The sequence below is a fragment of the Ylistrum balloti genome, unplaced genomic scaffold, assembly GCF_031769215.1.
Source record: "Ylistrum balloti isolate Yb309-2 unplaced genomic scaffold, AGI_CSIRO_Ybal_v1 Utg369788, whole genome shotgun sequence".
Taxonomy (NCBI): domain Eukaryota; kingdom Metazoa; phylum Mollusca; class Bivalvia; order Pectinida; family Pectinidae; genus Ylistrum; species Ylistrum balloti.
The window spans coordinates 79,591-96,015 of NW_026781973.1; the positions used below are offsets into that span (position 1 = coordinate 79,591).

The 16,425-nt window shown below is 39.3% G+C and overlaps 1 protein-coding gene across 1 annotated transcript; it reads right to left on the bottom strand.

Annotated features, from left to right (window-relative positions):
• Window positions 1-927: 927 nt before the first annotated feature.
• LOC132544251 (kelch-like protein diablo) lies at window positions 928-14,942 on the bottom strand. Its single transcript, XM_060207824.1, has 7 exons — window positions 13,903-14,942; window positions 10,222-10,363; window positions 8,823-9,129; window positions 8,549-8,735; window positions 7,901-8,095; window positions 1,551-1,768; window positions 928-1,124 (listed from the first exon to the last, which is right to left on the bottom strand). The coding sequence occupies exons 1-7, from the start codon at window positions 14,940-14,942 to the stop codon at window positions 928-930; spliced, it is 2,286 nt and encodes a 761-aa protein (XP_060063807.1).
• Window positions 14,943-16,425: the final 1,483 nt, after the last annotated feature.

The following is a 16,425-nucleotide window of genomic DNA, read 5'->3' on the forward strand; positions in this document are numbered from 1 at the left end:
TTAAAGCACATTGGCAGGCATGCAAGTAAAGATGACACATATTATCCCGATGAAAATGAAAAAGGATGTCTTTCATTTGGAAATATCTTACAAAGAATAAAAATTGTGGAATCAATTTGATTTCAATCTTTATTAACTTTCACTTATAAATATGACCCCTGTTTCAGTGCTTACATTCTTTAAACGATAAGTCGACGAGAATTTCATCAGCAACAGACCACATATTCACAACTGATCATAAAAACATTACATACGTGTGTTGTACCAATGATCTCGACCATCGAGATGTTCTACGAGCCTTTTTAATAAGGATCAAAATATCCTAATCAGTATACATGGAATTTTCGTTTCGTGGTAGATCCCCACTTTGTGCGAAAGTTATCCCTGCCCTGGTGGTATAAGCTGTCCCCAAATTGTCATTAGGTTATCAGATTCCCGCCACGTGTACATAATGTCCATGGTATGTGTTTGTAATCCCGAACTATGTGTACACTTTGTTAGATCCTTTCTTTCTACAAATGTGTTCAAATTTCACTCATGTCGCATCAGTCTGCGGATTCCCATTTTGTGTGAAAGTTATCAAATTTCAGTCCTGTGTGCATAAGTTTTCAGATCCCCGCCTTGTCTGAATTTGTTGAGATTCTCGTTTTGTTCGTATAAGTTTTCAGCTCCTCGTCGCGAATTTTTAAGCTTTCAGATCCCCATCTTGTGTGAATGTGTTGAGGTTATCGTCATATGTATATATGTTGTCAGATCCCCTCCCTGTGTGTAGAAGAAGGCATATTTTCATATCCCTGTTCTGTGTGTTAGAGCTCACCTATTTGTGTGCGTAAGCTATCAGCCGCGTGCCTTTTGTGTTTTTGATATCATGCCTACTTCACATCCTAACGTGTCTAAATTTAGATTTCAAACCCTTCAAGTGTGGCTTTAATGATGAGCTCGTCCTCTGACAGTTGATTCGCCGCCGTCCAGTGTACAACATGCTATACCGAGGACAGGATGTCCAAGTGGCTGGAGGTCATCTATCCAAGTCATCAAGTCGCGATCAACATCTAGACATTCTGTGTCCATTAGGGCTCTTCCCTCATCTGAACTCACCCCTCCGATAACGAATATTCTTGAATCTGAAATCCAATCATAAACTAAGAGACAAGGAAAGAACATTCCCTATGGGCTCATATTTCAAAGAGACATCTGAAGGGATAAAATCAGTATTCAAATCTTTAAAAAAAAAAGTCGCTGAAACCGATATAGATATAACCATACTGCTTACAGTGAAACGCTGACGTTACAAAGAGATGACTTTGTTGTTTAATTGTTTAACCTTGGAATCAAGACTCTAGATCGTGGTTTGATCTCTTTGTGAAACTTCTGACAAATATTTGTACCCCGGTATAGCTTAATACTGATCAGGAGTTTTATTATGGGGGAACCAAGCTGAAATGACTACATGTCCGAACCCACTAGAAAAGTAGAATGGCGTAAAGACTACCTGCTAAAACATCTGTACACTACTTATTAATTTACACCGTGTCGCGTGCTTAACATACCAATAACAGCGGCCCCCGCGTCATGTCTGGGGATTCTCATGCTAGCGACCAGTTCCCACACGTCTTCATCATCAGAGTAACGGTAGACCGACGCTAAGGAAGAAATCGAGGCACTACCCACGGGAATGGTTGAACCTCCCAGAAGGTACAAAGCCCCCCGGGCTTCCACTAAGTTGGAGTGACAACATGGTACCGGCAATGTGTTCTTAATGGTCCAGCTGCAATAGATTGATAACAGGCTTCCCAGAATCACTAAAATGCTTTTTGTCTCCTAATGTCAATATACCGGCGAAAAAATGAGGCAAAAAGCTTTATTCACATATATATATAGAAACACTTATAGGTCGACAAAGGCACTTCATCTTTCAGGCATCCGGTAGAATAGTGATGTGAATTCCGGGGACATATTGTTTAGGGTTAAACCATTTTAGAATAGATAAAAATAAACCAACATCGCTGTTGACGACAACAATTCGAAGTGTTATTATTGAAACACTAAGTCTGTCGATTATTCCAAAAGACATCAATGAGGTTTCCGTGTCGTAAAGGCAATTTCTTATCGCAAGAAAACTACACCAGCTCAAGTTGCACGCCTTTCACTAATGGAGCATTAGCAATGTTATCATTTTTCACGCAGATGAGCAATGATATCGTGTTTTACCTAAAGCGATATCACCTAAGTGTTGTATATCGCAAACCGTTTTAATAAAATCACAAAGGAAGCACAGCAACAATTAGGTACCTAAAACAAGAATAATTCATTATCGAGCAATCATCAAACGTATATTGCATCAATGTTAATATTTTTTCAATATGACTTATGTAATCTACTCACTTCGCCCATAGATGTCTACTATGTCATCGTGATACGAAAAGTGTCAATGTACTGTAGAATAATTCATTTTCGTTAAAACGTTCATTATCTTTATCATGAATATATTCAAATGCCGACGAAATGTTAAACAGATACAATCAGTAATGGATTTCGTGAGACAAATCTTAGCTCCGTGAAAATACATGATTTTACAGTACAACAGCATAGAGTCTATCTAAAAAAACACTACACCATACCAGAGTGGGTGACTATGACAGAATTGTACATTAAATGGTCTCTCTAACAGTAAGTTTTCAAAGAACGACATAGAGTCTAAACTAAGTTATACCAGAGTGTATGACTATGACAGAATTGTACATTAAATGGTCTCTCTAACAGTAAGTTTTCAAAGAACGACATAGAGTCTAAACTAAGTTATACCAGAGAGTGGGTGACTATGACAGAATTGTACATTAAATGGCCTCTCTAACAGTAAGTTTTCAAAGAACGACATAGAGTCTAAACTAAGTTATACCAGAGAGTGGGTGACTATGACAGAATTGTACATTAAATGGTCTCTCTAACAGTAAGTTTTCAAAGAACGACATAGAGTCTAAACTAAGTTATACCAGAGAGTGGGTGACTATGACAGAATTGTACATTAAATGGCCTCTCTAACAGTAAGTTTTTAAAGAACAGCATAGAGTCTAAACTAAGTTATACCAGAGAGTGGGTGACTATGACAGAATTGTACATTAAATGGCCTCTCTAACAGTAAGTTTTCAAAGAACGACATAGAGTCTAAACTAAGTTATACCAGAGTGTATGACTATGACAGAATTGTACATTAACTGTTCTCTCAGAATGTTGTATTTGATGAAGTAATGTGGTTACGTCTACAAAGTGTCCGGTAACTTTTTATCTCGTTGGTAAATATTCAATTCCTTTGTGAGGTAAGTAGGACGTATTTTACGCTCATTAATTTGCCTGTTGCTTCCGTTGTTGTATAACTTGATCTCATTTGGGTATGTGACATTACTTACTTGGAATGACCAAGGTTTACATGGCGGATGTCATTGATGAACCAGAAGACGCTTAATCTTCTGGAACAGCTGGTCTATTTTGTTCTTATTTTCCCCTTGGGTTTGTTCGAATGTGTCTTTGAATTAAGATTATGTTATTAACTGTGAAATATAATTGGTAATAAAGAATATACAAAAGACACGCAGGTGAATATCACCTTTTAATACAAAGATTGTACAAAAGACACGCAGGTGAATAGCTCCTGTTAATACAAAGTCAGAGCTAAATACACTGTACATAGATATCAAACCGATCAAATATCTGTGTGAACTTATCACGAACCCCTTCTAATGTTCAAGTCAGGGTCATAGTTATATGACGCAGTTTAATTCACTTTTTTGCTCAACTGTGCTATTCACTTGTGTGGCTTTTGTACAATATTCGAGATTGCAGTTTAAAGACAACACCAATTGAGTTTTAGTCTCGGCGGCTCACGTGACCAGCAAACATCATTTTCATTCAAATGTACTTCACGTTCTTATGAATATGTATTGCAAAACTTGTACGTCTTTTGTACAATAGTTGTAGTATGACAAAACACTACAAAAATTATCTAATGGTATATGCATTCTTTTTATCATCTATGAACAGACACTTAAGACAATCTCCTACTAGAAACATTAACTTATCCAGGGCAGCACTTAATTCAGCCATGCCACAGATTTTCAGGAACATCCTTATCCAAGAAAGGAGATATTTATTTCTAATCTTCCGCAATTTACTAGTCTACTCATAAGGTCATCGTGACAGTTTAATATGGAGTTGTTTCTAAGAGACGTGTAAAGACACAAAGGAGTTACTAACATCTTTTAATACAAATTTAAATAAACATATTACAACAAATCTAAGCAAAATGCATCATACTGCGGACTTCTAGGACTCGTCATAGATGTTAGACCTAAATTTTTCTATACCTTGGAGGCGACTGAGGAATATCAAAATTAGTCGAAGTAAATATCAATGTATAGATGGGGAAAAGGGGGGAAGGGGGGAGGGGGAGGTGTCCCATAACGTTTACCAGCAGTGCCCACCACCTGCAACCTCGAAAGATTGTACAGGAGAAATACACTCAATATCTCATTTCACTATAAATTTAGAATTAGAAACCGTGTCATACAGCTGTTTCATCCTTCTAGGGCTCGTCAGTGATGCTTAGGTCTAATAATTAAGTAACCTGTTTCATACAGCTGTTTCATCCTTCTAGGACTCGTCAGTGATGTTTAGGTCTAATAATTAAGTAAACTGTGTCATACAGCTGTTTCATCCTTTTAGGGCTCGTCAGTGATGTTAAGGGCCTAACTGTTGTCGGGAGGAGTCTGCAGTATCCTCAGTTACTTTCAATCTGTGCTGGAATACGGACTGACGTGGTCTGTAAAACTGTTAATGTATTAAGGCCTCGGATAGTTAAGAATGAAATAAAAGAACTTGTGAGACTAAAACTCAAAATGGCAGTAAATGTATCAAAATCTTCAAGAAGAACCAGTGTCCGGACAAGATTCCGCCTACAAGCAGACTGATATACAATATGGTTCCAGCATTATCATTGCTTAATTTGTTGATACATGTCCATACGTGTACTACATGTAACACTGTCGAACATGCTGGAGTGTGCGTGAAAGGGTCAAACCGACCACTACCGGTAATCTGACAACCTGGTAATATACCAAATGGCGGGCATCTCTGAGGATAAACTTTGGAAGATCGTATAACCAATATAGATCTTATCATACTGTAGTCATTTGAGAGTAGTATCAACAGACCATTCCTACGACTCTCGAAGCTACACAAACCACCAGCATGGACACTTGATAATAGTCACTAGAATATTTGAATTATAAATAAAATCGAGTCCTATAATCTGTCCCGTTGAAATCTACCCAAAGTTTGGTGAAAATCGTGGGGAAGTTTTACGGTCGCTATTGTGTCGTCATTGACAAATAATCTGTTTCTTTATGCGATATGAAGCTGGACTCGTTTGATGAACACGTGGTCTTCATTTCCTTCTATTTTTTAGGAGTCTCCGTGTTCATATTTTACCCAAGTCTTATCAAATTTGAGCTTGGATTATGATCATGTTGACATATTAGTATTTTCTTGTTTTTGTCACAAGAAGAGGTCATAAGGTGATAAGCTAGGAGAAAAATGCAGTGAATTTATTTCTAAACAAAACTTCGGGGCGGGTAGCCAGTCTACATGGGCCCCTACCACCTAAAACCATAATGACAGAACATGTGTTATGTATACGAGAATAGGATCACAGAAAAACGAATGTCAGGACGTTATACGGTACATGCTCCATTTCATCTTATCAAAGATTATATCTCCTCCAACACGTCAGACATCATGTGATGTCATGACAACGAGAAACCTACAAATAGAAACAAGACGGTCGTGCTGATATAATTTTGTTTGCGATGTCCACATATCATCTCCCACTAGATCTACATGGTAGATAAGGAACTCCCACGTAACTGGGTCAGTGTGTCTGCCAATGTATGTCAGTAGTGACTAGATCCACACAGACTAATCTTATCTCCGTTACTAACACATGACCTCGACCCGTCAGACTACAATAGGCGAAATGTGCAATCAGAAGTGAGCTATAGGAAAAACTAGAGTAATATTGTCTTTTTCGTTATGAGTAGTACAGTTACTAGCTGTATCGATGTTTCGCATTTCTGGTAGATCTTTCTCAATGTATTCTGTTGTCTTTCACTCAAATTGTAAACTGTCGGAACAAATACGTCAGGGACTCAAATGTGTCCCTTTTACATTTCAGAATAACTCTGTTCTGATTATTTAACCGTTGAACAGTTGTCAAATTGCATTTATTGTCTATGTGAATGCAATGTGAATAGGACGTCATGAGTATTTATCTGTCACTCAGATTGCAGTCATATTGGCAATGAATATAATCTGACAACCGTTCAATTATATGTTTACATTTCAATACATCATTATGTCTAATCAAAAGGTTTTTTTCTTTAAAATAATTTACGTATTGGAAGAGATTCCTGAAAATCCTGTAAATAAATGCATGTTATCTGAGGCGACGTGCAAATTGTTGACGTAACGTCAACGTGACGTCACAATGGCGACATGTTAAGGTATATCAATCTTTCCAAACCATTGTGGTAACATTGTCTAATTTTGATACCGTGACGTATTAACAGACAGGCCTCTGGGTTATAAATACTTTCGCCGTGCGGGTTGTTTTCGTTACTGAGGAGTTACAAAATGTCACGTTACTAGTCATATGATTGTCGTGGGCGATGACCCCAGAACGACCTACAGATCGACTTGTGTGTACTGAACGACCTTAGATAGACTGACCAAGTGATTATGTGATAAAGATATTTAAATCTGAGTGGGTTGCAAAAGTAGATGTCGGAGTGCTAGAGGCTACAGGCTAATAGCTATAAGCTATAATAGACAAATGCAAATGAATATAACGTAAATAACTACTTGCAAAGTCCTTTAGGACTGGTCCCCAGTCTTCAATAAATGCGAACTCTAATCTGGCAAGTAGTGAGGCATTATATTGGTTTGAAATACATCATGTAAAAGTTAGGAGAGTAAATACTTAAAACAACAAACTACCGCCGCTCATCTTTATATTAAACGTTGACTTGGGCCTTTTACGGCATGTGGGACAAAAGGTACCACTCCGATTTGCTAATCCTTACAGTAATTGTTGCATGTCATCTTTCCATGCTACACTTTTGCATAGTATCGTTAAAAACGAACATTTGTTAACAATTTATTCCATGTTTGAAATGACGGAAAGAGTAAGAACTTTATACAGCTTTCACAACGATGTAAGCGCAGTAAGAGAAACAGATCGGTTCTTAGTATGTGTGAAAGTCCTCTCCATCGATAATGACCACGTTTTAGGCCTTCAGAACCCCTACCGTTGAACGATACACATTTAACATCAATACCATACACCATCTAACTGCTGGTTCATCACATTTTAAACCATGACCGATTTGCGTTTTATTCATGACCGAAGAAAACGTGCAATTTCAATTACACAAGTCGTTTAGTTCTTAAACATCAAACGCCATAGATATTCTATATCAAAATTCACCAACTTTCTAATTTATAATGTTTCGAAATCTCAAAACCCATCCGACACGGAATGGTTTCAGCAACACCGGGCAATGCACCAGAGACCATATTACATATGTACGTATTTATATATGATGGGGTAAAAACACGACAAAGTCATGTGAAACTGGCAAAAAGGTGTTAATGTCACTGATGTGAGTAATAAATATATCTGAGAGAAGGGAGATATGAAATGTGGTCGATGCATTGGGTTTATGGAAAAAGCATACCAGAAAGTTCCGAAACCAGACTCGAAACGATAGAAAGAAGCGCGGCTGCTGAATTTGGTTTAATAACATCAGTACATAAAGGTTTTACAAAAAGCATTGTCAATGTCACTGACCTGTTCGTCCGTGGGTCGTAACACTCAACGCTGTTGAGAACAGTCCGCTGACCACCGATCTCCTGAAATCCTCCAACAACGTAGAGTTTCCCACGGTAACCGGCAGCTGCCACGCCTATTTTTGGTGAGGTCATTGGTGCAATAAACCCCCACTGGTCCAAGTCAGGGTCATAAAACTCCACAGACTCAAGAGATCTGTAACGGGAAGCCATCGTTCTATGATATATGACAATTTTCCATTTGAATGTTTAATGAAGCATGTTGATAATTATTTAGAAATTGCAATCCATTAAAAGTGTAAGATTCGTAAAACGTTCATCCTTTATCTCATACATAGTTATATAATCAACCAACCACATAATACTTAGCATTACAAATGATTCTCCTTGAGTCACCAAAGAGTATCAAAAGGAAACAAAGGGACATAACTCGTATTTTGGAATTCATAAAGCAATATTTCCACAGAAATATTTCGTCGGCCGAAAAGAACTCTGAATACCATGAGATACATGTTAAGTTCGAATTATCTCGTGCTGCAACATCGTTTCCAAAGACAATGATCCACTTCATGTCGGTGTTTGGTTCTTGAAGAAGGAAAAGAGAGTGTTGAGGATAGCTATGAATCCACCGTGGCCAGTAGATACTTACCTGCCGTAAGAATCGTTTCCACCTATGGCGTACAGTATGCCCTCTAAGATGCATACACTCAAGTACATTCGGGGCTGCCTCAGGGAGGCGATTCTCGCCCAAAAATTGCTGACTGGATCGTACCGGAAGTTGACATCAGTAGGATTAGCTAGATTCTCCATGTCGTCTTTGAGCAGTACCGATCCTCCTGTTGATAATTAAGATAAAAAATACGTTAACTAAACAGCAGTTTAAGATATCACAAACGGAATCAACGATTGTCGTAATGACTCACCTATCACGAACAATAGGCCGTCAAGCATTGCGACGCCCAGGTGATGACGTGTTTCCGGTAGGGTGGTAAGATGGTTCCAGCTGTTTGACATTGGGTTGTACTGCTCCACCATACGACAAGCTTCGTCCGCCTGGGTATCGAAGGGGTCCACTCCTCCCACTGCCAGCAGTGTTGTAGGATGCACAGAAGGGGGTACGTTTGATGTACCATCGGTCATTGAGTGGTAATTTTTCAAATGAAAAGACTTTGGAGGGGAAGTTAGCTTTTGGGTTGTCTTGTAGCTTTCTTTTACAGGACTAGACTGCGACTACAACAATAATCGGTTGATATCCTATTGTTACAGCCCTGTTGAATTACACTTCAAACTAAGCAATCGTTAATTTTAGACGGAGCAAAAAGCGGATTTTTCGGCAATTAGTTCATGCAGAATATTGTTACTTAGTGCAGAATTAGTTGCCTGTTATAATATTTCAATGACTAAACTTTATGAATAACCCACATTAAAAATCAAAACTGATTATCTATAGTTCCGGTGTGTATTCTCTATTTGGCCTTACCAACCAAAATTGAAGTTTACACTTAGGTAAACGTCACGTCTTGAGTGTAGGAAACCGGACCGGAGACTTGCGGTGAAAATTAGTGTGATTCCGCTATTGCGTTTAGAATTTTGTGAATTTATTTTCTATAAACTAGTAAAACTCAAAGCAATATGCGAAAAAAATGTAAATACCAAATTATGTCTCAGAATTGTAATAAAAATGACGATGTTGTGGAACCATTTTCGGTTTATATCCCTGTAGGTGACAAACTTTCCCATGAATTGGAATCAGCTGTTTTGCTATTCCATCAGTTGTCAGGCTGTTCCGTCTATAGATGCGTGTAACGTCCCGTGTGCGACGAATATTGTTTTTAAGAAGCGCAAAAAAAGAAAAAAATGCTTTCAAAGTGTACATATAAGAAATATTCCTCCCTTCTTGTTTACTGGTGTGTAAACCAGATATCTTAAATGACGCGCTAAATAATTATGTTTTATTTATTAGGTTTTAATATTTAATTGATTTTTTCTTTTTTTCAATTCATTTTCAAACGTTGCCTATGCCATTTCTCAGACTAGATTTGGCAACAGTTGAATGTTTTACAATTGCCTGTAGCTTCATCCTATCTAAGAAAGAAAGTCATGTATAGTTTGTCCAAATATCCCTTCATATCTAAATGACAATGCGTAAATAGTCGATCGCGTTGGCGTTTTTAACACGTCATCAACACCTATTACAGATACCATACAATGGCCTTTCTTGTTTACATGTACATCTGTATGTGGTTTATTAAATTGCTTGCTTCGTTCTTATAATTAACTTGATATTTTCCTTTTAGGCAAGTTGACATTTCAGTCTCTTACCATACGAGTTGTAAATGCGTTATTCTGACAAAAGTTACGTCCCATGGCAGGGTCTGAATCGACGACGGAATGAGGGGTTCTTCGTGGCTGAACAGTCATTGAGTTGGCTACGTCACTTCCGCTGTATCGTAGGGCGTGATACCTGGTGAATTAAAGACATGGGCGTGGTTATTGTACTTTATAGCATGCATATTGTGCTTATAGGGCAAATAATGCTCAAATTTCAGTTAACGGCCAAAAAATTAACAAAGGCAAATAAAATGAGTGAAAGTTCATTAGGTGCTCTGCTGGTAATGGTGTTGTCTTTGACTGACAATTAACAGTATTTTATTACTATTGTGCATGTAGTATTAGCGTGTAATGTTGAGGATACTCTATACAACGATTATAATGTGAACAGTATATTATATAGTGGCATATAGAATTGGAAAGATGAGTTATACCTTTACGGACACAAAAAAACATCACCAGCAACTTACTAACAAATAGCCACTAACCCATAGTTCGTAGGATGGGACTTATAATGGTAGCCCGTGTCAGAATGTTCAACTAGCACGAAAAAATCCCGCTGTGTGTGTTTTTTTTTTTTTTTTTGGGGGGGGGGGGGGGGGGAGAGAGAGCTGGCGTGATAACGCCGGCCAAGAAGTTAGGGTTCCAATAGCAATAGGGATTATTTATCAAGTAATTTTGACGGACTTCCAAAACATTATTAACATATCAAAATTTACTTAGTTTAGGATCCCATTCCTCTTCCTTTCTGTCCCTAACAGGTCCTCTTGATGTGACGTGCTTAGGGTAAGGCTAGGTATACAATTACGCCAGGGGATTGTCATCTAATTATAAGTTAAGAACAGGTCAAGTAGCATAGACGGCCCCTCTCCACACCATCGATGTATCCCACTCGCTCCCTGTTTTCCCTTCTACTCACTTTCCTATCTTTTCTCGTCCGCTGAAAGACCGAAGGCCGTTAATAGCGGACGAAGAACTCGTTAAATGAATAAATACAACTATTTCGTAAAGTGGTATTAGAGCGTGCATTCTCTATTGCACGTGGTGTTTTTTGTTTTCATGCGAATCGTTATAAACTTAAATTTGAGGACCAGTTTGTGTGTTGTAATAGTCGTGACCCTTATGAAATGCAGTGACGGTTTCAAAATATTGATTGTAACATGTACCAAACCAAACTCAGCAGCCAAAAACATGTATGTTAAATTTGTGTAAATGTACTCATGAAATTGTGACGTCACAATAACAGGACAGGTTTATTCGTCTCCCGCATCTGCGCAAACGGCACCTTGCTGCCACTGAATCTGCCCTTCATCCCATAGGTATTCATAACCGTTCTATCCATGCAAAAACTGTGGGGAAACGATGCAGGAAGTAGGTCTGCGGCCACGTCACCCGTTTGTTGGTCTCCCCCTTACCACTGCTCGTCGCCAGCGTTGTATGGCTTGGGTGGCGGCACCTGTACCCAGAATATTCCCATTGAGACAATGGAGGCAGGTCTTGTTTACTGATGAGTCCAGGTTCGGACTGTTTCGAGCAGACGTCGTATACCGACTGCTGCGTAGTAGAGACAGATAGGTTTGGGAGTGGATCGGTTATGGTGTGGGGCGGAATCTCACATAGACTTAAATCACCACTGGTTGTGGTAGGGGGTAAATTAACTGTCGCTAGGTATAGAGATGATCTTTCGACCCCGTGTTTTGCCATTATTGCAGCAAAACAACCTCGCATTCCAGCAGGATAATGTTCTGCCCCATGTAAAGCGAGGATCTGTCACGACTTTCTCACTAACAACAATATCCACCCACTGGACTGGCCGCCATACAGCAGTTATTGAACACTTGTGGGACCAGCTGGATAGGTAGGTTTGACGACGCCAGACTCCCCCTCTTATTCTGACCCAGCTGAGAGCAGCCCTCTTAGAAGAATTAGCCAACATCCCAATGAGCTCCCTGCATAGGAGAATCAGGGCTGTGGAGAGAGCGAATGGGGGACATGCTCGGTATTGACTAGCAGTAGTCATTCTTACTTTAAAATCTTGAACATTATACTCGACGTCTTGCCTAGAATCATCTTCAAAGTCTACCCTGCGTTTCGTTATCCCTTGAGTATATATCAAAGTCGGGTAGAATTACGACAGGGTATTCAAACCTGGAACCTTCGGATCAACAACATTACTGTATATGATGCGTTATGTGAATTAATTGATATTTAAGTCACTGTAACACAATTAACGGAGGATGACAAGTTTTGATTCGTGTCCTGGATAGGGCCTCGAACTCGCATCTAATCGCCTAGCCAAGAAATTTCAGACTTCCTAACCATTACGCCATCACATGCTCTGACACGGCACGAGTCAAAAATGGTCTTCCTTCCTTAATTGTGTCACAATAAGTGGATTATTTGTCGGGTGATTTGTATATAACAGTAAAACATTAATATGCCATTAGTCAGGTGTGTAGATAATTATTCCACATCGACAGTAAAATCGACAATAAAACGTGAAGCTGTCGTCGTCAGCTGTTGGTACTACAACATGTTACACTGTCAGAAGGACTAAGTTAGCAGTATGCCTTACATCCTAATTAAATGTCAATACAGTACAGTGGTACTGCACTCCCCATTCACCTAGGCAACAGACGTTCGATTCGTGGGTGTATTCCGGGTACTCCGGTTTCCTTCCACAGTAAGATCCCTCGGGCGCTTTAATCCGAGTCAACAGGCGTGATTTGTATAAGTTAACTGTTTATATTGCAGTGTCGGAATGGTTGAAAACCGACTTACCTGCTTTGGACCGTCCGCACTTTTTATTTGGACATATGGTGGTACACAGAATGAAACCTATTAAGATATTATTATAATACGATTACTATAGATCACTAAACCGCTTCCTATGGAACCTGGTGCGTGCTGGGTGTCGGGTCCGGTGCTAAGTTAGAGGATTGATCAGGTGAATAAGGATAGTGGAGAGCGCAATGCATGCGCCACACTTTCACATACACAACTATCATTCACAGCACGTGCGGAATACGCGCGATGGTGACATTGTATAACAAGTTCACCTGGTTACATTTGAAATTAAGTTTTCTGTGTAGTTAACTGATATTTAAGAACTTTTTTTTAATCAAAGTTCTTATTTTAAGCCGTTATGATATTCTGTCTCCCGAATAGCTGTGATAATTATACACTATTTCTTACAGAAAACTACAATTTCGGATAGAGATACTAGGGCTTAAAACCGAACGGTTTTTTTCAACATCACACATACGTGTATCAAGGTAAACGTTATAATGTATAACATGAAGATGTTGCAGGAAATTCGCCAAAGAGAAGGAAGGGAGACAACTCGTGAGCTGTAACTTTTCAACTAATCTGTGATCTCTTTCAAAAAATGGCGTTGAAATCAGTACCCTGTAGTGTACTTTTGGGGGTTAAAAACCAAACGAAATCCAGATCAATCATACCAGCTGAAGAAACTATATATTAAATTCCACAGATACCAACATTTATTTTCATGTTTGTTGACCGCTATCAAAACAATTATATATATATTGGAATGGCCTCCAGTATTTTGGTCAATAAGGTAGCACCAGGAAGTACAGAGAAACCTGCCTTATATGACCCTGACCGCTAAAGGGATGATAAACCCATCAAGCAAAAACAAAAATACTGTACCTGTAAGCAGACAGTAACAAAGCATTACAGGCGGGAATCTGGAACAGGTAATCTACCACTTCTACCTCTGTGGCTAACTGTTCGGGAGAGATGTGGACCAGTCGGACACGTGAAAGGAGATCGTGGGCATGACGCAGTCGATCCTGCCTATTGAAGTCTATCCAGGACACGACAGCCAAGAACACGTCAAGTTCGTCGCGAATACCTAGGTTGTCCTTGCAAACAAAATGTCGAATCTGTTCGAAACGTCCCCGCAAATATCCCACCGATGTGTACAACTGTCCAAAATGGTTACACACAGCTGTCTCCAGACTGGACAACACGTCCACTAGCTCGTGCTTGTCCGCAATCCACCACATGTCAAACAGATTGTCTGGGGTAAAATCGAGCAAAAACCTCTTACAAATATCCAAAGCCGAGTGAATGCCTAACTGTCTAGAGCAGCCAATCACGGCGTCGACGTTGTCCAGTGTTATGTTCAGTTCGGACGTGTAAATGTACTGTAACACCTGTTCCACCGCTTCCATGGAGGACGCAGACAGGTTCACCTCGGAAATCGAGGTTGGAATCCGCTCGCAATACTGGCTAGTAAACTTGTCACTGTAGGCTGCTAGGGCTAATTTGTGAGCCTTGTACTCGGTGCCTCCTACCCGTATCACAATATCACACATCTCCTGTCTTCTCCATAGATTATACAGGAAATTTGATAATTCCACATGGGTTGACGGTGACGACCGGTTACAAGTCTGCTCAGACTTTGGTAAAAAAACACCATTGGCACTGGATGTTCTTCGACTGTTTCCAGCAGGTGTGTTAGATGTCCGCCTGTTGTCTGTGGGAGGTTCGGAGAGACGACGTTTGTCTATGACAGAAATCCTTGAATCTTGATATATTAATGATTCAGGTGTAACCTTCACTGCATGTCCTCCACCGAACCCTGAGGCGGCCCCAGTGTCCCGTACAGGGATCTCTTGCAGGTGCTGCAAGCTTTCACGCCGTGCTCTTACTTTGGACGGCGTTCTTGGCATACTGTCATTCATTAGTTTATGCAGAATGTTGCTTGAACCTATTATCGGAGACGTGTTGTATAACTCACCAAATTCAGAAGCATACGTGCATGTTTGCTGTTGTCGCCTTGACGTTATTGCCGTAAACGTCATAATTTCATTGTGACGTCATAAACAAACGAGTCGCGAATGTATATTTCCCGTGTTCCACGTCGTCCGTTCTCGTGTTATGAAAGTATGCGAAGAGGATTCAAGGACCGACTAAACTTAATTTACATGAGTATATAAGAAACTCAATATACGTCCCAGTTGCGAACAAAATATACATGTACCTCACAGTCTTTCCATAGGGACGTTCTAAAGCTTATATCTACTGTCTATTACACATTTATCACATAGATTTCACCTTCTCCAAAGTTTTTTTCCTTTTGTGGAAGCTACGAAATATGAACGAAAATACTTAACAAAAGGTCATCATGTCTAGTCTGATTTACGGGGGTATACATGTATACAGGAAGTGGAAGGGATAGGTCGACGATAACCTAAAGTTAAACATTTCAAAATTTAAATTTAAATCGTTACCATGTTTTAAAACTTCAATCGTGTATACTTTTTGTGATCATTAGATAAATTGTCAAGACATTGCAATCATTACGATTAACTCCTGAGCTATCGGGTTTCGGTAACGCTCCATCATAACATCAAGTCTTGCTTGTTTGAGATTCCGTAAATCTGAACTTATGAACATCTGAAATGTGTAGGAATGTACAGTTTGAATTATCTGGAATTTTAAATAAAACTTTTGTGTTGTACTATTAAGTGTTTGGATGTTTAACAAATCAGCGTCTTTGTTATGTGGGGTATTTGGATGTCTGTAACAAATCGGATCTCTGTTATGTGAAGTGTTTGGATGTCTGTAACAAATCACGTGTCTGTTATGTGAAGTGTTTGGATGTCTGTAACAAATCGGGTCTCTGTTATGTGAAGTGTTTGGATGTCTGTAACAAATCACGTGTCTGTTATGTGAAGTGTTTGGATGTCTGTAACAAATCAGCGTCTTTGTTATGTGAAGTGTTTGGATGTCTGTAACAAATTGGATCTCTGTTTTGTGAAGTGTTTGGATGTCTGTAACAAATCAGCGTCTTTGTAATGTGATGTGTTTGGATGTCTGTAACAAATCGGGTCTTTGTTATGTGAAGTATTTGGATGTCTGTAACAATACGGGTCTCTGTTATGTGAAGTGTTTGGATGTCTGTAACAAATCACGTGTCTGTTATGTGAAGTGTTTGGATGTCTGTAACAAATCAGCGTCTTTGTTATGTGAAGTGTTTGGATGTCTGTAACAAATCCTTGTGCTATGTGAAGTATTTGGATGTCTGTAACAAATCAGGTCTCTGTTATGTGAAGTGTTTGGATGTCTGTATCAAATCACTGTGTTATGTGAAGTGTTTGGATGTCTGTAACAAATCACGTGTCTGTTATGTGAAGTGTTTGGATGTCTGTAACAAATCACGTG

Bases quoted from the DNA above. Each gene is read 5' to 3' on its own strand.
- LOC132544251 (XM_060207824.1), bottom strand. From the start codon at position 14,942: ATGAATGACAGTATGCCAAGAACGCCGTCCAAAGTAAGAGCACGGCGT. The intron at 10,364-13,902 runs GTACAGTATTTT...TTAATTCACCAG, and splicing joins TTGTTACTGTCTGCTTACAG to GTATCACGCCCTACGATACA. The intron at 1,125-1,550 runs GTATGTTAAGCA...ATTGGATTTCAG, and splicing joins CGCGGGGGCCGCTGTTATTG to ATTCAAGAATATTCGTTATC.